Source organism: Atractosteus spatula, chromosome 1, assembly GCF_055471065.1.
Source record: "Atractosteus spatula isolate fAtrSpa1 chromosome 1, fAtrSpa1.hap1, whole genome shotgun sequence".
NCBI lineage: Eukaryota > Metazoa > Chordata > Actinopteri > Semionotiformes > Lepisosteidae > Atractosteus > Atractosteus spatula.
In genome coordinates, this window is record NC_142706.1 from 56,127,954 (window position 1) to 56,152,669 (window position 24,716).

Below are 24,716 nucleotides of genomic sequence, written 5' to 3' on the forward strand. Positions count from 1 at the left end.
GAAAATCTGCCGTCATCTCTTTTAAAATACATATCTTTTTTGTTTAAGAATTTGACAGTCATTGTGTTATACGACAAATCATGAGTTTTTTAGTAGATACAGTAGATATCTGAAGTATTTTACATTTCATGTTGTATTTGGACCAAATATGCAGTACTGAGAAATTGGGAAAAAGGGGGCAATGTGGGATTTCAAGGAATGCCAGACATTAAACAAGTACTTCAGTTAATATGAAATTAAAAGGGCCTTAGTATGGAAAAAGTAACAAACTTCGTCAATATTAAGCACACGTGGTCTGATCATTTTAATTGCAATGGCTTAAGAGTGCTCCTGTTTAACACACGCCAGTGGCATTTGCTGAACTAAGAGTCCAATGGCTGACAGGTTTGCCGTATGTGTGTGTGATCTTGTAGCAGCCAATGGGGAGCGACCTGTGCCTAATTCCTGTGTGTGGCTGAGGCTGCACTCCTGCCTTTGAACGCTCACATTGTCATATGACTCCGATACCGATCCATGGAGTTACTCTATTTCAACTCTTTACCATGGCCACGCACCAAAACCAAAGCAGACGAGCTCGGTACCTTTAAAGCGGTATGCTATGGCTCCTACGCTGCTTCAGAAGCTTTTTAACAAAAGAGCCAACGCGGCTTCTTCATCGAAAGGCTATAAAGGACCCGAGCTTTGGTGAGTTTGAAGTCAATTGTTTTCAAAACGCCAAAAATATATGTTGTTGTACTGATTGTGCGTAGACAATATTCTTCAAATTGCTTAACAATGAATGAAACACGCAGTGGTGCAAAATGACATGGAGCGGGCATCGCTGAATTTGTGCGCTCTGCATTTAAAAGGGAATTTGTTTTGGTATATTGATTTAAACCTTGTGAGCGAAGGCTCACAGTCTGTGTACAACTGACGTAATGTGTAAAGGCTTAAATGGGATTTCGTTTTCGATTAAGACTACTTGTTGCCAATTCAAATGTGTAGGCTGTTGTTTAACGTGCGTGTTATTAGAAAATAATCTAGAAATAGATAGCTAAAATACATTTGCAATAAAGACGATTAGTGCAAGCTTGTGATTATGTTGTCTGTAGCTAGGTGGTGTAGTACCACTGGTGTGATATTTCGTGAAAGTTCCACCCAGGACGTTTTTAAGTAGAAATGATTAAATTAGGGTTTTTGTAATTTATCTATTTCAAACGGGCACTCCACATTCTAGAAGAGGCTCAGGGCCTATGTACTTCGTTACTCTGGACTATTCTATTGCGTCGGCTGGCGTTTCTTGTTTTACTTTTCTTAGAAAATAATCGCAGGAAGTTAGACGCTATGAAGACTGAATTCTGTTATTATAATAAATTAAAAAGTGATCATTTTACTTCATAAGGTGAAAACCAGCTTCCCCAAATTAGTTTGATGACTGAAGGGACATCTGAAAATATTCTGTGGTTTAATGGCCAACTAACTCATGACAACAATGCAACCTTGTAGTAGCAAAATATAGTTTGTTTTAATTATTTCCTCAGTGATTAATTTTCTAAGCTTTTAATAACTTGCAGAGTGAAAAGTTTCCTATCCACTGAAGTGATTTTAAAATTGTAACTGCTGATTGGGATGTACTATAAAGTCCTATTTATACACAATCCCAGGGTGTATTGTCTGAAAGTGCTCTTAACATGAGGGGGGGAATGGAGAACTACCTTGATAATGGACCTGTGACGTAGACAATTCATGTATGTTGTAGCATGTGGCTATTTAAGTTAATATGTAGTGTAATCACAGAGCAAGTGGGACATGGGGATCTGCAAGTGAAATACATGCACTAATACAAGTTCTCAGGTATACCGCTCTTTGCCATTCTAGCTGGGAAGGAGCCAAGTGTGTAGATCAGAACAGTCACTGGGAAACAGCAATGCTGGGCTGTACAAGATAGAACCCAGAAAAAAGCTTTAATGTTAAAAGACCTTTTAAAGAATTTTAAAATTGTATAGACGGATTAAAATAAAAACACTAGCTCTGGACTTGGGGTGCTACCTGACTTTGTATGTTTTCCCCAAGTCCATTTGGGTTTTCACTAGGTGCTCTCCTTTCATCCCATTGTCTCAGGACATGCTGGTAGGTTAACCGGGTTCTAGGTAACCGGTGCTGTTGTGAAAGTGTACGTCTTTATTTGCTGTATGATGGACTGGTGTCCCATCCAGGGTGTGTCTTGCCTTACGCCTGTTGCTTTCTGGGAAAGACTCCATCCAATTCACAGTTGCAGGGGTGGTTAGAAAATGGATAGATGGACAAAGGATACATTTGGACTGTCACATGTTTCAGTTTGTAACAGATGATCAAAGACACTACAGAAAAGAGTAAATACTCCTCTCATTTTTTCACTGCGATTTGAATATCATAGGTAGGACACTGCAGGACCACTGCTCTTCTAAACTGATATCAGCACTGGTATCTAGAAAGAATTATAGTTGGTAAACAATTCAAGCAAGATGATGCCAAAAAGAAGGATAAGGAAACACTATAGGACTTATGAAAGACATTCAGCATTGTAAAATTCAAGACTTGGCAACCACCTGGCAGATGACATTTAATACAAACAAGTACAGAGTGTTACATGCAGGTAGTGCAGGCAGAAGAAACAAAGCTATGCGTGTATGGTAGGGAGGCTCTGAAGTTGGAGAAGCTACTTATGAGAGACACTTCTAGGCTCTCTTTCAATCAACAGCTGAAAATCTATTACCAGTTTGTTAAACTTGTCTAATTAAGCTAATCATTAACCCATTAGGCTATTAAGAGCAGAGGTGAAAAACCTGCAGATGCAGACCTGGAGTCGCGTGCCACTATTTTAGACAATATGGGGGGGAAAGGCATGCAGAATATTAGGCTATATAGATAAACATGTCAAATTAAAATCAAGGGATGTTATTAAAATTACACAATGCACGAATAGAAACAAAATATGTACAATTTTTGTCATCATGTAATAAAGATTTTACTGCTCTCAGTCCGATGAAAAGGAACCAGAAACATTCCTGCTCTTAAAGGAATGCCCTAAAATGACGGACTTGGAGAACTGAATCTTTTCTGTTTAGAGAACAGAGATGTCTGAGGAGATCTAATTCATGTATTCAAAATTCTAAAAAGGACAAAGTAGACATAATTGGCCTCCTTAGTGATGGTGAAACACAAACAGGATGGGACACTAAATGCATTTAAAACAGAAAAAAAGACATTTTTACACAAAGGGCTGTAGGAGACTGGAACAGACTCCCCTGCCTTGTTGTTGAATTTGAATCCCTGGCTTCTTTCGAGAAACAGCCGAGTAAAATAATTGGATTGCTTAGCTACTAGCAACCAAATAAAGATCTGACATGGTTCTTCTCATTTAAATTTTGTTATGATCCTGTTTTGTTTATATCTTGAGAATAAAGAAACTGTTGTTTTTTTACATTAGTTACTCTACACACTATATAGATTTATGCACTCTGGCACTTGTATGAAAATTTCACTTTTTTTCTTCCCAAAGCAGATATAAATCTTATTTGAGCCATGTTTTCAAATCATTTTTTGAATCTATGACTAAAAATCTCCCTTGTGATTTTTGGTTTTCCTGTAATTCCACCATGATTCGAAACTGAGAGCTATAAATGGGAACCTCACTGAATACTCTAATGTAAGGCATCATCACCTTTAAACTATTCGGCTTTTCAAGGTCAATGAATATTATTTTTAATGTTATAGTTGGATATAATTTTATTTTATATAAATAACTTAAACGGAGTACTGCATTAGCCACCAAATGATGATGTCACAGCATCACTAATTGAGGCATAACTTTGCTTTTACATGGGAGGTTTCTTACATGAATATACATGTTATGACTGAGTCTGAGTTACCTTACTTGCAATTTAGCCTGTGCTGCCATGGATTAGCTGAATGAAAGGTGAAAATACAGCAAACACGAAAGCTTAACCATTCAAACTGCATGTCTGTGAAATTTCTTCAAGCTACCTCGTATGACTCTAAATAAAACTGATCTTTTAAACTAGATCTGTATTGAAATTATTTTTCTAGTTTGTCTTTTTACTTGTTTCTCTGAAAGTAGCGTCCATTCAGTGTGTAAAACATTATTGCATTTAGATAACTGTTTATTTGCTGTGAGTCAATGGTGGAAAAAATGGGAGTTGCTTAATCACAAATTTGCAACACCTTTGGTCATGTGAATTTGTTTTGAATCATTCCTCTTAAAGTCTTATGAAAGTCATTTAAAAGCATAACCCTATTCTTGAATGTTGGGTGATGAACAAATTCCTATTTCTTGTTTTATCTGGTAATTCATACTTTACTGTGAATGATAAACATTATTGTGCTGTGTTTTCATATTGGAGATGAAGACTATAAGCCATGATTCAGTATTGTATATATCTTGTATGTGCAAATATTTAGGTTACAGTATGAAACTGTAATATTATGTTTTATATATACTGTAGTAATGGTAAATATTAGTGCAATAAATTGTGGTCAATAAATATCAGTGATTTTCAGCAATATATCGAATACTGATGATATAGTTCTATTTAATATAAATATTATGCTTCATATGATTTTAAATATAAATGGTATGCATAAGCATTGTGGAAAATCTATATAATGCTTATGTTTAATTTAGAAAAAACATCAACTAATAAATATGACCATTTCTATGTAAACTGTAGCCAGATTTTTTTTTAACTTGGAAAAGGTTTTTTTTTTGTATTTGTAATTGTTGCAATAGTGAAGTGATTTATTTTAGCTCTTAAATGAAATTGTCTACAAAGCAGCATGGGTTTGTATTTAGTCATACTAAAAACCTTCAGGGTACTGGCTTGTTTTAGTTCATGTACTTTTCTCAGAAGGGAGTATGAGGATCTGCTCTCTATGCATTTTTAGGTCCTTGGGGAAAATCTGATCCTTATGTAACACTACTTTTTCTGTTCTTAGGTTAGCTTGGCATAGGAGGGATAACGATATTTCTTAACTTTAACATTTTGATGATCATATCAGCTTTCTTTCCTGAAACTCTGTGCATGGCAGCCTGTGCAGTATCTAAAGTACCACTGCCATCATATGCTGAGTGCAGTTAATGGAATCAGAGACATGACAGAATGAAAAAGTAAATTGTAAAGGAGGTTGTACCCTTAGTGACAGTATAGGAAGACTTCAAAATGTTGCACTGCTGCTTCTCTCCTTATTTTGTTTTGGATAAACGTCAGTAAACATGACTAAAAAATAACAGCTCGTGTTTTATTCTCCACTGGAAAATAAATTTGGTTACTTTTGAAGCTAAACATGGTACAAGACATAGATGTGTTATCACTGTCTGGCACAGTGGTTAGCATTGCTGCCTCAGTCCTGTGGCCCTGGGTTCAATTCTGAACTGAAGTGCTATCTGCATGGAGTTTGTACTGTATGTTCTCCCTGTGTTCACATGGGTTTCCTCTAAGTGCTCCCATTTCCTTCCCTGGGCCAGACACATACTGGTAGGTTAATTTGCTTCTGGGAAAATTGACCATGGAGTAAGTGTATGTCCGTGTGTCTGCTCTGTGATGGACTGGGTGTACCTAGCCTTGTGCCTGTTGCTTGCCTGGATAGGCTGTGGCTCCGTGACCCTGTATTGGATAAAGCAGTTGGAAAAGAAATTAAAGTGGTAATATAATCCATGTTTTATTCAAAGACAAACATTTCTTGTTTTTAACTTAAAACATATGCAGGCTACCTCCTCTCTTTCTGTCTTTCTGTGATGGAATTGTTATTCATGAGCTGTGCGTCAACCCAGAACACCTGTCCAAGTGTTTTTTAGAAAGGTACAGTAGTTGTTACTGTCTGTGGCATGTCTATTGCATAGCAACCAGAAACAATTATATGAGGAAATAAGTAGCAAGAAATTAACCCAAAGTGCAGAATCTGTGAATTATGCCTTATAAAGCATGTTTGAAACAAGGTTGTCATTATTTGCATGCTGTAAGTTAAATAAAAGATTTACAAAGCATGTGCAATCACCTCAGTGGGATTACTGTCATTGAACTTGGGAATGTTTGTCTGGTTTCCATGCATATTTGATCTTGTGATGCATTGTAGCTGCGATCTTGTCACATGCTTTTGAAGGCAACATTGTGAAAGTCAAGCATGTGTCCTTCTTGAAAAACCTGACTCACTGCATTGTGATTCTTCTTTGTTGTGGTGGTTGGGAGGTTGCTTGGAATCCTTTATCTAATTTAAAAAGTGTTTCAAACATAAATATATTTTTATTGACGCAATTGCCATTCTTCCCAAAACATGTCAGGATTTCTTAATTTTTAGGCTACTTATGAATATAAATGTGTAATTTATTTTCACTATAATAGTCATTGTATATGATCTTGGGTTTTTGTCTTACTTATAACTTAGTCCTATAAATATGTTGTTGGAACAGTAAATATAGGGTATATCCTGAACAAATGATTGTAAATAGAGTAGTTACAATATTCTATTAACTATTATAGCTGTTCTATCCTTAAAATGTATTAATACTTGTATTTGATAACAGTATACAGTTGTTTGACACTACTAGTATGTAGTCTTGAACTATATAAAAGTAACATTTCTATTCTTGTTATCTTACATGGCTGTTTAACTTACTCATGATGCTGCTGAAGGTTTCTGTTGTGTTTTTATGATGCGCGTTGGAGGTGTGGTGAGGGCACTAAACTGGAAGGTTTTGGATTAAGATCTCAGATTGAGCACTGCTGTTGTACTCTTGAGTAAGGTGTTTACTCAAATTGTTCCAGTAAAATGTGTAAAGCTAAAATTGTTTTTTTAATCTGGGTTTAGAAAGTTTTTTGCTTTGATGAGCTCTGTTCATTTTTTAATTAAAAAATTAGCCATAAACCAAAATAATCCTTCTTGGCCTGTCTGGTCCTGGTTTATTTGCCAGTTCTGACAAGAAGGAAATCATGTGCCTTCTTCTGTAGTGGAGGGCAAAGGTAATTTCAGTTTTAACAAGTGTTGAAACCTGCACTTGGTTGAATTGAATCAGATTCAATGCCAAAAAAATGCTGGTGCTGTTGTATGGGATTGTTACTGTATTAAGTTGCATGATGTGAATGCTGCTGAGCAAGTTCCTAAGAGCTGTCATATGACAGTCCGCTCACATGACAACTGTTAATGTGAGGCTTTGTGCCTAGTCAGTGTTTAAATAACTTTGCTTTCCTGTCCACAGTCATAAAAAATGTTCTTGCTACAAAAACAAAGCAGACCTCCTGTGAACTCTCTGTATCGATAAATCCTGTTAGATGAATCTGAACAATACTTGAATAAGAAGTAACAAAGAGTATAGTGGTTCAGCTTTGCTAGTGTCTTGTAAATACAGTCCGTTCTACAGCAGACTGCCAATTGTTATCTTTCTCACTTCAGTGTAGCATATCTTGGCATGCTTGTCATAAACAAGCACCTGACAGTATGGTAGTAGTGCCAAATTAAGCAATGTTTACGAAAGCAGCAAAATTCTGTTGAGAAGAAAGAATTGACAGATGGAAAAGCACAAAACGTGGGTGCGTTCTGTGTGAATAGGCTGATTTAATAATGATGAATTAATCAAAAGAAAAAAAGTTTGGGAATACCCTGTATGCAGCCAGGCATTTTTCTCAAGGAGAAGCTTACTTGTTTTGAAAGCTGATTACGCATCTTCTGAACGGACCACAATATTTTGTTACCATGAAGATAAGGGGGAATAGGAAAAGATTTTTTACTGCAGTGCCACTGGTGGGATTTTATGACATCAGGTATAATTCTTTACAATTCTGCAAACATTTCTACAGTTATCTAGAAAAATATCTGGAATTTACATGACATGGGCAATTGTGATTGTTTTTTTTAAATGCTAATAATAGTTTACTAATTATAATATATTCTTTGCTTGTTTACAATCGACTAGGTAGATTATATTGTTAGATGTTTGTAGAGATGATCGCATCATACATTAAAGTGTAACTTTGGTAACTCAAAGAAAGAGTCTATATAAAAAGAATGCAGGTTAACTTAAGAAAGGACTAAAATTTGTCATTTTTGCTTTTTCTTTAGGGGGGCGTTATCTTATTAGCAACTTTTGTACTTCTAACGTATTAAAACACTGATAAAATATTGAAGTTACAATTGAAATTTTCCAGTACTTGGTACCTGCTTCTTTTGCACACCTCCAAAATAATAAACTGCTGATACTGCATGGTACTTAGTAACCAGATTGAGTGTCTCACTTTTTTTAATTGTTTGAATTTGCAGAAGTAGAACAGAATGGATCCAGTTGCCTTGATGTCTTTTTTTTATGTTAATATCAGGGAAGTGAAGAGCAAATAGTCCCATTTGACTCCTCACTCCCAAGAAGGCAGCATAAGGGCATGAATCACAGAGACTGAAATTAGGAGGAATTGGGGAGAAAAATTGTCACATGAGCAGTGACCCAGGTCATAGTCACATGGCCAATGATGCACGTGTCAGCAGCACATCAGTCAAAACTTTTATGTACAGCACGCTGAAGCTGTATTCCTCAATGCAGAAATGAAAAATTATTTCTCATGTTGAAATACTATAAAGCTGATATAGTATTGCACAGGAGATAAAACCATGGTTTACAGTATATTTAACCCAAAGAACACCAAATTTAATACATCAGAGTACTGTCTAGTATGGGTAGTTAGACATTAAAATTTCTTTTGAACCTCTATCTGCTTATTAATCAGAAGTAGTGACTTACTACTTGACTTGGATATATTAACTACAGTAGGTAAGACAAGGTGAGTCACTAGTTTAGAAAAACTTAAATTTACAGTGACAACCAGGAGACCTGTTTATACAAAGGAATTTACTGAGATTCCAATTTATTTTATTGGAAGGTAGCATGCCCAAATCACATCTAGCATATAGGATTTAGGAAAATCGTTTCTATCCTTTCTCCCCAGCATGTGATTCTCTTTTATACCTGTACTCCCATGGGGGGAAAAAAATCTAGTAATTTGACCTATTAATGTAGGTGAGAATTTCTTTATTTTCATAATTCCACTTTTCTGATAGCTCTGGTACATAGAAATTAGGTTATTTCCCATGATACCTGAATCTATTTGGAAGCACATGACCACTTCTAAAACTTTATCATGTTGCTTATTTTCTTTTAACTCCAATTACATTGATAGCATTTCATACAAAGTGACATTATCTGGTGGAGCTATTGCTTATTTTGACCACTTGTATAGTTTTTTTTTAAACCGTGTAAACTGCCATACAATAGCATAGTTTTTATAATATTAATCTTCAATACCCATATATATTTAATGATAACACGTTTGTTACATTGCTAGAATTGTTTTCCAAATGCTGAAGTCAATCAGTAATTGTGGCAGAGAACTTGGTCACTCTGTCATCATTGTAAAATCTTGAGGCAAGTAAGGGAGAAGATTGACAACTAAATTAAAAAAAAAAATACCCCAGACATTGTTTTCATATGTAGCTCATAATCTTATTCCTTCTGGCAGACAGATTTCATTTTTTTTCAAAGAGGTTTACTTTACATAAGGTGTTCATTTTCCAATTAATCTAAAGAATAACTTCAATTGCAACTATTGGAGGCAGTCCTTTCTACCATGTTGCAGAGTCTGTGTTTCTGAGCCTGGGTCCCAGCTCAGCCCCAAAAATGTTGAATCGTGCTCAAACTGACAAAACTGTCGCATTGCCATTTTGCAAGAAAATCTGAGTTAAATGAGTAGCATGTTGTCCTGTTGGAATCTTGTCATGTCAGGATGAGCCTGCAGGAAGACCAGCAAGTGAGACATTGCATCACCATACTATGTCATACTTGGTATTGTATCAAAGAAATTGAATCTGCTGAGCTCATCCCATAAGTGAACATTTGATATAACAGACATAGTAACCTGCTAACGGTATTAATAATATGCTACAAACATAAGACTTGAGTCTGTGGATTGAAAATGAGTGTTATTGTTGAAAGATAAAAATCTTAATTTTTTAGTCATTAAAATGATTGTGGTGGTGTTCTAACAGCAGGGTTTACACAAGTCTCAAAATGTGTTCTGTATAATCTTGTGTGCTGAGATTACCATCGACAAGAACAAGTCAGCTACTATTGTTGGTATTAATGGTTCTACATGCCTTTGTGCAACCAGAATTAAAACGTATCTGTCAGATGAAATTGTATGACTTCTTCTTTATATGTGCTCCGTTAAGAAAAACCATAAAAAATCCCCCTTTGCAAGTGTTCATAGGATTGCTGTCTAGGTTGATACACCAGCTGCAGTCATGAAATTAATATTGTAGGGATGCCTATAGACAGAAATCTGCTTTATGTCATTGGGTTTTTGGTCATTTCTTACACTTGTTTCATGTTAGTTGGTTTTGGAACTTGTCTGGTCAAAAATTCTCATTGTAATGTACTGTGGTTAATCAGTTAGAAGTGTGTGACTAATTATAAAAGGTATACATATTTCTTGTGTTCGGTTGATTTTTTTTTTTTATCTTGGTTTCATCTTGATTAAACATGTAGTTAAATTTAACGGTCAAGCATTCATAAAATGAAGGACCATTTCAGTTTCTGACACCTCAGGTCCAAGTATAATTACCGTTTCTATATGGTTTTAATCCCCCCCCATGCATTGTTTGTGGAGAAACATTTGTGAGAAAGTGGTTCAGTGGTTTTGGGATGAGCTGATAGCTCTCACAATGAGCAGCCCCTTTGATTCCCTGGAGGCATGTACTACCAGCTCATGGGCACGGGCAGAGGCAGCTTGCCAGCTAGCAGACTCTTGATGTCAGGAATATAAAGGGAGGGTTGTAAGGATTTCAGAAAGCCATCGCTGTGTTCCCAGTGGCATTGTTTCTTGTTACTAGTAACATGCAGCTGGGTAGAAGTGTCTCAGATAGGCTGCATTTATAGCAGAGGACAGATGGTATGTGAAGAAGACATGCGTTTTCTCAGGCATATTAGATTTCTTTCTGGTGAAAGCCTTCAGCTGGATCAAGAAATTGCTCCTACTAAGGGATTTGTTGCATTTCAAAGCCTGCCTTTTCACACTGCACTGGACTGGGGAGAAATGCACGGCAAGTGGCCTGTCCGCCTCACTGGAATAGCAGTGTACTTTACAACCGTGCCAGCCTTGCTTGCAGTGAGGTTGAACTGCCTCTTGCACGATACCATAGATGTAGTACTGTAGGTCTGCCTTCTACATGCTGCGCCACACAGTTCAGCGCAGAGGTGTAGTGAGATCAGCTGTAGCTGGCTCCACCAGGTCATCTGACAGTCTTGTGCCTTAGGATGGACTCCAAACTAGGATAATAATAGCTGCAGCACAGAAATCAAGGGCAGATTGCCGGGAAATTTGCTCAGTGAGGGGAGGGACTTCTGCAACAGGATGGAGCACAGGTACTGTACAAAAAATAAAGTCCAGCAAAACATGGTCAAATACACAGGTGAACATCATATAGAAATACATTTTAAAACATCTCCTCATAGTAGGTGCAGTCTGTAAATGCATCATCTGAAATGGCGTTTCTGAGATTTGTTTAGGAATGATTCAAGGATACAAAAGACCATTTTCGTGGGTCTTCTGTTTCAGAGCATACCATGTTTTTCCTATGTATGAGTGACAGAACAGTTGATTGGTGGTTATATTATAAATTATTAGGTATCCTATGATATTAGTATTCAGTTTGTGTTCATTTTAGTACAGATTCACGTGGTTTCATTTCACTGTTTTTCTGTTTATTCAATGAGAAATTGTACTCTGTAATTTGTTCATATTCTTCTATGCTTTAGCCTACATAATTTGGTCTCTAAACCCATAGATAATCCAGCACAATACTGTTTTATAAAGGAGTTTGTAGCCATTGGTCTTCTCAGCACTACTGCTTTTACTTTTAATGTATTTAGATTTCAAATAGTTTTTCATTGTTTTCTGATACAGCTTATAAAAAATGAAATGTTAAAATGCCTAGATGTCTTTTTTTAATTTTTCAGACTTTTAAATGGCCTGTTGTTCCCTTTACAGTTTTAAGCGACTAATTAAGGAGATTCAAAAATGTTTAGATGCTTTTAACAAAAGTGGCAAGCACCATTTGTATGATTAAGTGAGATGTATATTTTTTTGCAAAAGACAGTTTCCAGCCAGTGTTTCCTTACTTTAACAAAAACTTAATTGTTTTTTTTATTTTTAATAGTCTACATTTGCAAATAGAAGTGTGAGGAAAATGGGGGAAAAAACAGGGCAGATTGATTTTTGGGTGTTAAATGCCAAACAAAAAATACTTATGAACTGTATCGTTTTTCATTTGTTTTGTAATTTTTTATGTGTTCTTGTTAGGTTTAAATTTTGAAATGGTTGTGTATTTTTTCCACACAGTTGGGTGTCTTCTGAACTGGACCTGAACCAGATTCGGCTGATAGTTTTTCAGGACTGTGAGCGAAGGGGCAGGCAGGTGCTGTTTGACTCGAAAGCAATCCACAAGATTGATGTATCAGCTCAGGTAACTGACTACTTTCTCACATTTGATACCCCTTTAGAAAGTGAGTCATGTATTTTTCAGGAAAAAGTGCTTGTTTTTGCAACTGGAAGATACTGTTTCTCTTGGCAAATGCAGGAATCTCAACTGTTTTGTGGCATCTTTTAAATTTTATGACACTGGGATGATAAGGGAATGCATTTCTTATTTGGTTGTCTATAATCTCACCTGTTTTGTTCTCCTGGTGGATCATAATTGGGTGGTTCCTAAATTTAAGTACTCTTTAAAAAGTTTAAGTAATTTTCTTAAACTTAAAATACACAAATGCTTCTTTTTGTATTCATTAAATTAATATAAGATAGAGCTACTTAGTACTAGCATAAGTAATTTCTCTCTTGCAAGATTTCTTAAAATCTGATAAAAATGACATTATGCAAATGAAATGTAAATGATTTTTCAGCAGTACAGTAAGGGGATATTTGAAATTGTGAAGCAACAGCAGTAAGATTGAAAATTATTCTTATTGCATGCATATTTTGTTTAATATTGTGTACTGATGCCTTGTGTTTATAAAGGATCTGAATTGCTTCCTTATTTTTATGATGAAACATACTGTGTACTTTGTTTGATGCGTGTTTTTTCTTGTCAACTGAGAAAACTCCTTGAATATAACTTTGGATGTTTTTTTGTTGTCACTTCTGTTAATAAAACTCTTAACATTTTACAATTTAATTATTTTACATGTATATCCAAACAGATTAATGTGTATATATATTGACACACCTACAGTTTTTTAAACTGTGGTTTGTCTCAGTGCTTGTCCTCTGAACCGTGGTTTAATCAAAAGCTTGTGACTCTAAATGGTGTTATTCATAATGCCGTATTAAGTGGCAAAAGTATTTATTTGTGTTGTGATAAAAACAGTTTAATGAAGTAGTCATGTAAAGCAGTCTATCCCATTGAATTGTAGAATATCACATGCTTTATAATCCAGGCTGGTTAGGATCTCATGACAGGTCTGACTGATCAGCTGCTAACTTGAATAATAGGTCTGAACATTAACAACCAGTGTGTTTGAGTTGTCTAGGTATTGCTTTAACTCACTGGTAGTTGACAAAAAAAAATGTAAGCCCCTGTGTAAAGTCAATTAGATGACTTTGAGCCATCATGTGCGATCAGTACTGCCTTATTCATCATAGCATAGAATCTAACAGCTCCAGGAATTCCGAAGGAGGGATGTAGAGCCATTCTTTTAAGAAGAGTCAATTAACTAGCACCTGGTTGATGGAGGTGAAAAATGTGCATTATTCCAGAATATCCTATAAATTCTCATTTGGTGAGAATTCATATCTGGTGACTGAGAAGGAAATGATCAATGTCTGCGATGGGATAAAATGTTCATAGGAGAAAAATGTCACAGTCATTCCTCAAAGGAGGCTTGTGTGGAACTAAAAAAAAATCTCAAATCACACGTGGTGTTTTCCACTGAGTACGTAAGTGTTACTGCAGATATGACTTTGATTTTGTGGTTAAACAAGACAGAACTGGAATAATAATTAGATGAGTAGTGAATCATTCATTCAACACCATCCATACAGTCAACAGAGTGGTGATCTAATGCACAAGGTAAGAGGTACACAAGATTGACTTAAGAATAAAAAAGTGAACGTCATTGAGTGGCGCTGTCAAATGTCAAACTTGGAATCCCTGGAATGACTTGAAATTGGCGGTCAAGAAGCAATTTCCAAGCAACTTGAGTGAGCCTGAGCAAATTTGCCAAGAATGGGCAAAGAAGTGTATCAAGCTGGTGTGCTGAGTTCATGGAGATTTACGCAAAAAGACTTGCAGCTGTAAATGCTGTCAAAGATGATTCAACCAAGTATTGAACTCACTCACTGACTGAATTCTCTTATATATGTACCAATCAAAATATCAATCATAATACTTTTAATATTTCTCTTTAGTTAAGGAAAATCACTATATCTTACCCATAGAATACTTCAGTTTGAACTTTCAGGTTTTGACTAAAATATGAAGTTTAATCAATGCAAATGTTCAGATTATTTTATATTTTCACAAAATGGGACACCATAAGAAGGGTGAATACTTTTGCAAGGCACTGTATGAATAATATCAGCTGTATGCTCATGGCATGACTATACATGCTCTGTGGATGGGGTATTGTTACCCTGGAAAACCTCCCTCCGTCCTTGCAGAAAAGAAATGCTGTAAAACTGGCTGAAGATGATCAGTACCATTAATTAGCAATTAAAATTGACCTTGCCTTCTAAGGAAAACCATGTCAGGAAAGTTTGCCCCTACAACATCATAGCAACAAGAACCCTTTGTTGATTGAAAACTGTACAGTTCTTTAGATTGATGAATTTGTCATTGCCAAACTTGTCCCCAAATTCACCCCCTCTTTTTAACTCGCACAAGTCTTCTCTTATAGGCATGCTAGCCATAATTATAGGCATCTGGGCCTGTACAGCATTTTAAAATACCACCCTAAGTATTCTGGGACATAATTTGCTTAATTAACATGAGCCACACTTGTGTGGAAGCCCTTTTCTTTTCAATACACTTAGTGTCCCCATTTACCCAAGCTTCTCTCCCTGTCTGTGTCTCATGGAGAGCAAGCTGGGGTATGCGAAAAGACGAATTCCTAATGCAAGAAATTGTATAGGGCTAATAAAGCAACATTATTATTATTATTATTATTATTATTATTACATTACCCAGGTGTTTCCATTGTTTTTGTCCTGTACCTATATGTACCGTGTTGTACGTACCACAAATGACGGGCGTGTAGAGTTCATTGATGCGTTTTGTGGATTACAGAATTTTTTTATTGCATATTTCTTTCTGTTAGATGTGTACAAAAATATGTACATTTTGCTAGAGTAGGTTTACTAAAAAGATTAACCTATTACTCTTAATTGTATTTTTGAGAGCTACAAACTACATCTTAACTTCCTTCTCAGTGTAAATATGAAATGCATGATAGATTCATCAAAACCCCACAATTATATATAGTATACTACTATAAAGTAGTGACCTGTTTTTTGTATGCCATAATTATAGGCATATTCAGCATAAACTGGATCCTTAAAGTACAGGTGGTGTACATTGTAAGCTGGAGATCTACAATATACTTTCTATGAGCCATCCAGTAACTGAGCAGAATGTCTTACACTCATTGACAGAACTATTGCAACAAATGTGTCCACCAGTTTGCATAGCTCCCACAATTTCAGTTGGTTTCCTTGGACCCGAACTCTACCTGGAATGCAATTTGAATCCTTTGCTTTGAGATTACTGCTTTGAATCCAGCATTACTTTGCCAGGGCTGTGCACATCTGTGGAAAACTGGGATGTCAGAGAATACCCTTTATTGTAGATTCCTGTTGTGTTTTTGAGAAGCATAATCTTTGCTCAGAATTTTACGCTCTGTGAAAATGCTGAACTTTATATTTAAATAGTCTGTTTTTTTCTGTTTTAAATAAGCAATGGAGTGTTTTTATTTCCCCCAGATGTCTGTTTCACCTACTGGCTGACATAGAAACAATGAAGTCAATAACTTGGTTTGCTGGAACGGTTCACGTACTTTATGGTGACTGCCTTCTGGTCAATAACTTGACAAAAGCACATGACTGTAATTGTTATGACATTTATTATGCACTTAAGATAGTCACAGCTGACATTTTTAGATAACATTGGTATAAACACATTGCTAAGAAACCAGTGTTGGGAGAGACAGGTAGACCTTGGAGATAAACCGAGAGAGGTATTATGTTGCACTACACTGGTTTTAGTGCAGTTGAAACCCTTAATAGGGTATTTCTTCATTGTTCTTATTTTTTACAAACATTGCTTTTCCCTTGTTTATCAGAAATGTATAGAGTTGTCTATGTATATTTCCCGTGAATATTTTTAATAACCATCGAACATCAATGCATTTTACATTTCTTCTGGATTTAGCTACAGTATATACAGATAACATGGGGGAGGAAGCCCTTAAAATACTAATCGTCCAACAGACGTTAGTTGTATACAGACCTGTTCTGTTAGGTCAGCAGTTGTCAATCCTAGACTTAGAGTACCCCTGTACCTGCTGTTTTTTTAATTACCCTTGATAAATATGACAGTAATTGATTTGGCTTGTTTAGGCTTCTTTTAGCACTCAGGTTTCCAGAAACATCCTAGTATGGTGGTTCTCAGTCCTGGTCTTTGGAAACGCTTGTCTCTTCTGGTTTTTGCTTTTGTCAAGTTGTCATTCACAGGCTAATTTATTTACATTTTCTATTTAAAGCCTTTTTTAACTTTTTAATTTGCTTTCATCTCTTAAAGTAAATGAGATGTGTAATTGGTTTGAATTCCATGTTAGTGAGGTTCAGGACTCACCCTAGTTTGGGTATGATAGCTGAAATTTAACCGTCTGGACGTAAGCAGAAGGAAAAATACTGACTCGCCATGGCAGCTATCAGAGCTACAAATAATAGTGTTATTCCTCCTTGTGTCTGTTCACTGGCAGTTAACCACTTAAGAAAAGGTATTTAGTGAGAAATTGAGTTGCAAATTAGCAAGCTGAACAGACTGTACAAAGTTCTGTGTGCTGAAGTTGTTTGAAATAATGCACTTTAACTAGATAATTTGTGAACCCATGGACTAAGTGCAGAAAAAGTCTTTGCCAGCATGTACATCAATTACAGCCATGAAGTTGCACTGATAATTAAGATTTCAGTTTTAAAAAAAAGCAGTAGAAGCAGGTGTACCTGCAGGTGAACCATTGATTTAGGTCATCGGGATATTTACTTGGATATTTATTAGATTTAGATCTCTTTTCTTAGATGCTGTCCATTTTATTAACTAAATTAAGAATTATTTCATGTTGCTTGTACTTTGCAGTCAAAACCAAAGTTACTTAAGTTATAACTTATTTAAGAAACTATAGTGCTGATATTGCCTAGAAGAATGATGAAAAAGACTGTATGCAGAGAGTGACCATTATTCAAAGATTTTTGTTCTTTTTTTAGAAAAATGGAGATGATATTCACGCAAAACCATTCTCCAAGTGCTGCCAAACTAGCAGAAGTGGAGCCTATACGATCAACTCTCGGAACACTTCGTCGCTTGGAATGCAAGGTGAAAAAGAAGCGTTGCCTAGGTACCAGGTAAGAGCTGGCTTGCCTGCTTTTATTAGGTTCTGTATGGCTGTTTAAAATTTTATAGTTCACATGGATTTATAGGACAAAATGCTATTGATAAATATAAATGTATAATACCAGATCTCTGCCTTGCTCTGTTATGGATTGGCTTTTTTATTACATGGTTTTTGAAGATTCTTATTAATGTAACTTACAATCTGCTTCATACAGCCTACCAGGTTGGGTGTTTTCTTGCTAAATCAAAAGTATATTAACAATAAAAGTTGTAACAGTTGAAAACAAAAGTGGAGCTTACAATTGCTAATGCTCATGACATACCCATCAGGACTCCTGATTGTCTGGATGTTGAAATTCTTTGCACTGTATCATCCACAAAGACAATTGAAAGTTGATCTGTAAAACAGTTATGTAAGCCATATTTTATGTAATCCTATAATTATGTAAGCTTATTTGTTCACACTGCCTCAATATGCACACCAAAGGCACTGACAGTCAACCCAATTAAATTCTTTAGAGACAAGCGAAAAGGAATTCCATTTAAAACTGAGAAGAGAAAGCACTCTATACACAAAGGTTTCTGAGAATATGGAACATGCTACCCAGCCATGTTGTCAAAACGGGTCCCTATTTTTTCACAAAACAGCTGAATGAGACCCTCGGATCCATTAGCTATTATTAAGTTAACAGGCAAGATGGGTCAAATGGCCTTATTTCCTCACCTTTCTTATGTTTCCAGATTTTAACAAGCAGTTTTATTAATGGCACATATTTTAGATAGGCCACGTTAGATATTTAAGATGGACTCGTGTTGATGCCTTGTGGGTATAGTGAACCAGATGAAAGTGCTGATGGAACCAGTATATGTCCTGGAAGGTAATGTTAGATGTCTTTCAGAAAGGTGCCTTTGAATACAAATTATGCATAAATCTGCATCTCCCAATCTTATTCATGAAATATTAAGAAGATCTTAAATCTTCAATTCTGATTCTGGGGAAAAAAGTGACTTTTTTTTGTTTGAATTTATAAATCTTTATCATTGTTGTTCATGTCTTATTTATGTTGTAGTATACAAGACCTGCTTCCGATGTCAACATGCTTGGTGAAATGATGTTTGGGTCAGTTGCTATGAGTTACAAAGGTTCTACTTTAAAAATCCATTACATACGGTAAGTAGGCTGTACCTTTATATTCAAATGTTGTGTGTTAACTTTTTTCCTTTCTTACAGTTTTTTTTTTCTTTTTAAGTTCTCCCCCACAGCTGATGATAAGCAAAGTGTTTTCAGCTCGAGTTGGCAGTTCTGCTGGAAGCACGAACATGTAAGAGTTGAATTTTTATGCTGTTGAATAGTTAGTATGAAGTTTTTGTGTTGCTCTCTAAGCCCAATCTGGTACTGTTCCAAGGACTTTTGTATGTTCAGATCCTGAGATACTTTTGTTAAATTTGTTCCATCACAGTAGTTCCGATTTTAGTTTAACAATGGGGGGGGGGGGAGGAAATGATTCATAAGCTGTTTCTTTTGTGAGAGAGATGTTTTCCTTTCACAGTAGTTTAGCAATACATTATTTTATATTAATTTTTAAGTTTTTTAACCCCGCTCTGAAGTTGTATTTTTTTGGCATGTCTGCTACAATCATGCACTTTCTTACACCTTTGCAGTGTGACATTTACTACTTTGCATTGCGGCGTGTCTGTTCATATACAGTATAAATTCTTAAGTCTCTCTGTGTCCGTGTCGTGATGCTGTTGTAGAAGAAATTGAGATTTAGTGAAGTGCTTGTATTAATGAATCCTTGGTCCTTTAGGTTGCAAGACAGCTTTGAGTACATCCACCAGGAATCGATGGTAGGCAAGTCATGTCCAAATCAAAGCAGTTTTGGAGGCTACAGAAATGGAGGCAGCATAGGTAAAAAAAGAAATTCTTACAACTTTTTCCTATTTTTTTCTAAATCATTCCCGGGCCTGGTTGTATGTTCTTGATGGTCACTGCGCTGTGCCTCTTTCAGGACTTTTGCAGCTTTACAGCAGCCGGCTGCTGTCCAGCACCCCCGATGCAGCTCCGTTCCGTCTCATTCGGAGCGCCTCTTTCTTTGCAGGTTTGTGTGGAATGCTGAGCCCAGTGTGACCCACACAACATGTACAGCTTCTCTCGATTGATAGCATGAATGTCTTTAGCCACCTATAGAATCGGAGGACTGCAGGCAGCAGAGCAATATGCATTTAATGTACAGTAAATACCAAATCATATGTATATATGTTTGTTAGGTGTAATGTAATTAGAGCCAAGCTATAATAAAAGACCTGAGCTCAAGTCCTGTCTTTACTGCTGTAGTTATTGTTACTAGATTAAGTACAAATATTAGGCTATCGTAACTACATTTTTAATGTTATTTTTGGGGTGTGCCAGGTGTTTTGTATTTTGTAACTTCTTGTGAGATGTTTGGCAATATAATCTTTGGGGAAAAAAAAACAACTAACGTTTTGTAGGAACAATTGCAAAGTATTAGCAAGTGTCTGGCAGAAGAAAAGGGAAAACCCTTTTTGAGGTTTAGGGAATTAGGAGCATGTATTGCTCTGCATGTATGCCCTCTGATTTGTTTGCTATAGTGTTGCTGTTGTGCTCTTCAGATATGGCTTTTCCCCTTCTCACTTTCTTTCCTCTTTCTTTCACTGTGGACTCATTCATTCTGCAAGCTCCCGTGTCTTGATATTTTAGAGAAAAATAGTGTGGAATGATATGCTACCTTGACCCTTTGCAAACAAATTAAGATTCAATAATATATTTATAATTTTATAAATTAATATCAAAAGCAGTAGTAATGTTTCACTTCTTACTGATACCAGTGTTGTGGAGGAGATGAGAGAAACATCACGCAATTTATGTGGAAAAACTGATAAAAGGCAATAAACCTGCAACATAACAGTACAATTCAGCATGCTTTTTATAAATCAGTCTAAAAGTTGAAGTTGAGGGTTTTGTAATTTTTCACATTTTACCATTAGTTTCATGTCATCTTCCAAAGGAAAGGGGTCTTGGACATAAGCTAATTTCCACTTATTTTCTTATGTATGGAATAACTAAAACTATTGCATTGTTTCCTCTCATTATCCCTTTTGTTATAGAACACTAGAGTGGGACCTCTGTGTATGTGATTTTATTTTTAATTCACCGATTGCAGTACGTGGTTGCATTTTCACTTTGACAGATGCATGGTTGATGGGCTGCAAGCTTAACAATGAATCAAGCACATTATTTGATTGTGGTGTATTGTGTGTGAAAATTGGGTTGTTTAGTATTTCACTGTGATCGTTAAAATCTTTAAAGGTCTACTGTTTTGTGGATTTAAATTTCATATTGCAGGCCCTTTTTTCTTTCAGTTTGTACAGTATGTAATGCAATCTAGTAGAAATGTGTAGTGCATTATAAGTGAACATATGTTTGCAAATATAGTTTTTGCACCCTGCCTGTATCTTAAGTTAATTTACTGAGACATCTTAAATGCCACTTGCAGTGTTTAAAGTTTAAAAGTACATTTTGGCAGTAGAGTGGGGTAGCATTTATGCCTCTGGTCTTGTTACTAAGAGGTTGTAAGTTTGGCTGTTGTATGTTGCTTATATTGTTAAATGCTATATAAATGGGTAATCCCAAGTTGTCATTGTAAATGAGAAGATGTTCTTCACTGATCACATTAAATACAGGTTTATCATAAAGGACTGTTTATTGCACAGTTTAATATACAACTGAATTTTTGTTTTAGGTGCAGGGCACCAATTCTTATATTTGCAACCATATTAATACTTGTTTCAGAGCTTAAATAGTTGAACGGAGTTTGTGTAAAGGTTTCATTGTCTAAGCAGATACAGGATCTCAAATTCAGCTATCAGAACTTGAAATGGATGTTTAAGCATATTTTACACTGTTACACATACCATTCTATACTCAAATCAATTTATTTTTATATAGCGCCTTTCACAACAAGGTTGCCCCAAGGCACTTAACAACTCTGCATATACCATACTTGCATATTAAGATCATTATATTTTATATATACCCTTGTTATAATTTTTTTATTGTTACCTTAAAGCTGTGAGCTATATAACTTGATGCACAGCCCACCTGACTCAAGACAAGATGAAAGTTACTTTACTACTTCTTAGCACACTGTGATTCAATTAACCAAAATGTCCAAGCCCCAAGAAGTTTACCTATATGGAAACACTGATAAGAAAAAGAGGATAATAGTATATTATCGATTGCATTCATTGACAAATCTGGAGTCGTCATTTCAGAATATTTGACATCAAGAATCAGACTGAATGTTTTTTTTTAATGATACAGATGTGCTGTATTAAAGTGTTTCTTAATCAGTTATTAATGTGTGCGTTTGTTTTTTTCTTTATTTCACTTATTTATAGAATATAACCTTGTTAAGGAATTTCTAAAAAATCCAAAGTCTGGCTTTGAAATCCTGTGTCTATTTGTTAAACATCCAAGATCAGTACCTTGAATTTCACCTGAACTCTATCACAGCTCACAGCACTCCTGTGGACATGCCCAGCAGAGGACACAATGAAGACCGAGACAGTGGCATTGCTCGATCAGGTGATTACAGTTTTCACTAAAAACAATGTAGGATGTTCTGTGCAGTTATATCATAAGATTTTGATGGATGACATAAAGTATCATATTTTACTTTCACAAAGTAAAATCCTAATGTTGAGTTTTTTTATATGTTGTGTTTATCTTTTATTCATGTATTATCAGCCTTGCTCAGATCAAATGGAGCTAAATTATATTCTTCTGTAAACACTTTCCGTTTACCTTAAAATGGAAGAACATACAACTGCCAGTCTTCTCTTAGGAAGAAAAGGAAAGTTCTGTTGCTTACATGACTGTACTGATGGTAGATTCAGCCACTTTTAAACAAAATCATTTACATTCTATTTTAATGTCTCCTTAAAAACAGCTTCCCTGAGCAGCCTGCTTGTAACCCCTCTCCCATCTCCTAGCAACTCCTTCTCCAGTAGCTGTGCCAGCAGTTACCAGCGCCGCTGGCTGCGTAGTCAGACCACCAGCCTGGAGAATGGCCCCATGCCCAGATGGTGAGTACAGTTTCAGTTCCAAAATAGACCAGGGCTTCTTCTGACCAGGAGAGTAAGTGATTAAAATATATTTATTTTAAAGTCTTTAAACCATGAAATATGTTTTATTAAAAAAAATGACCACTTAAAGATTCAGTGGTAACTCACATTTGATGGAGTTGAATTGTACTCTAAATCTCGATGTATGGAATTATGCTATCCAGACATAGGGCAGAGTGGTGGCTCTGTGGCTAAGGATCTGCCCCTGTGGCTGGAACGTTGGCGGTTCAAATCCCACAGCCAGCAGAGGAATCCTACTCCGTTGGGCTCCTGAGCAAGGCCCTTAACCCCAACTGCTCCAGGGGAGCTGTACAATGGCTGACCCTGTGCTCTGACCCCAGGCTTCTCTCTCGGTATCTGTGTATCTCATGGAGAGCAAGCTAGGGTATGCGTAAAGATGCATTCCTAATGCAAGAAATTGTATAGGGCTAATAAAGTGATCTTATCTTGTACTTCTGAATGCTGAAAATCAGGCTTGCATTTGCAGTTTGTCACTTGTACTTCTTAGTCTTTTAGTAAGATTTTTCTAAGGTCTGTGTTTTGTAATAGTGAAGTTCTTGTCCTGTTAAAGCCTCAAAAGGCGTACTCCTGTTGTTTCACAGGTATTGATGGGATTTAGGAAGAGTAGTAGTATATAGGAGAGGTGCAGTATCGTAGTGTAATATTTGGGAAGTGTCACAAACCGTTTCAAATTTTGTGCTGTAAAGTCAGGACAGGCCTTCTGCCTCCTGTGAGGTAAAAGTGACCACTTTTGCTCTGCAGGTGCAACGAAGAGACCTTCAGTCTGTCAGATGAAACCTGTGGCTCCAACCCAGCAATGATCAGAAGAAAGAAAATTGCTGTCAGTATTATTTTCTCTCTTCCTGAGAAGGACAGTGAAAACAGGAGTTTCCAGGATTTCTTTTTTTCACATTTCCCACTCTTCGAATCCCACATGAACAAATTGAAGACTGCCATTGAGAAGGTAGGCATTTAAAAGTCTGAGACTGAAGTACAGCTAGTTGAACAGTAGCAAAAGTCATTTTAAACTAATGTGCTAAATGAATCGGTCAACTATGGCAGTCAGTTAGAACTCAAGTCAAAAGATGTGCGTTCTGTGTGTGGTTTGTTTTAATAGCATTTTCCATGAGTTGGCAATTGTGGAAGCTTTTTGGTATGTGAAAAGAATTTTAAAGTTATTTTACCATCGGTTGGTTTCATTATTCACGGTCATTGGGTTCTGAAAAGAAGATATGTATAGCTATGGTGGAAGATGTAAAAATGTAGAACACTACATTTGACATTGAAAACCCTACATTTTCATCACAACACATTTTAATACAAAATGCTTAAATATAGGCTTTTTAAATTGATGTACTACAAAAGCACTAATCTGTGCTGCTAGAATTAAACTATCTCAGTCTAATTGTGTAAAATATTAAAGTGAATGTGTGGCATGAAGGACTTCTCATCTTCTGTTCTAGGGGTAAGCAAAGAAAATAAGCAAATGTTATGCTCCAATTCCATAGTGCTCTGTAATAGTAGCTTCTCTTAAGCCTGTATATATTTTTTAATTAATTTGGATGTGCTTAATTTAAGACCAGCTTTAGATGGTTTAAGGAGTTTTGGCACATTTTTGTAACAGCTATATCTCCATCAAAAATGTGCATTACATTTGTGTGCTAAACATAAGATGTGCATGATGGAATTCTCTTGCTCGTGTATGTTTGGATAAGTAGGATCGATGTACTGAAGCTCTTTGGAAATTTGCACTTCCTGTCTCATTTCTGAGCTGCAACAGTAAACGTATGTCTTATGACTAACCCCTGGAAGAGCGGTTAAATTAAGTTTTAAATGAATAACATGATGTAACATGGTCAAGGTTGGTGGTAAAAAATTTTTTTAAATCTCCAGTA

The 24,716-nt window shown here is 36.0% G+C and overlaps 1 protein-coding gene across 3 annotated transcripts in view; it reads left to right on the plus strand.

Moving 5' to 3' along the window:
• Positions 1–498: 498 nt before the first annotated feature.
• Positions 499–24,716, plus strand: part of fnip2 (folliculin interacting protein 2) — a 38,266-nt gene continuing 14,048 nt past the window's right edge. Inside the window, exons 1-10 of one of the 3 annotated variants that reach the window (XM_088911639.1) lie at positions 537–684; positions 12,414–12,537; positions 17,550–17,687; positions 18,747–18,847; positions 18,927–18,998; positions 19,485–19,585; positions 19,686–19,775; positions 22,211–22,282; positions 22,647–22,782; positions 23,584–23,785. In XM_088911639.1, the coding sequence (XP_088767765.1) occupies positions 599–684; positions 12,414–12,537; positions 17,550–17,687; positions 18,747–18,847; positions 18,927–18,998; positions 19,485–19,585; positions 19,686–19,775; positions 22,211–22,282; positions 22,647–22,782; positions 23,584–23,785 (1,122 nt within the window). In that variant the 5' untranslated portion in view covers positions 537–598. Of the gene's footprint in view, positions 685–11,414; positions 11,438–12,413; positions 12,538–17,549; positions 17,688–18,746; positions 18,848–18,926; positions 18,999–19,484; positions 19,586–19,685; positions 19,776–22,210; positions 22,283–22,646; positions 22,783–23,583; positions 23,786–24,716 lie in introns of those variants that run through there. The other 2 variants (XM_088911620.1, XM_088911630.1) reach the window with 2 other exon arrangements.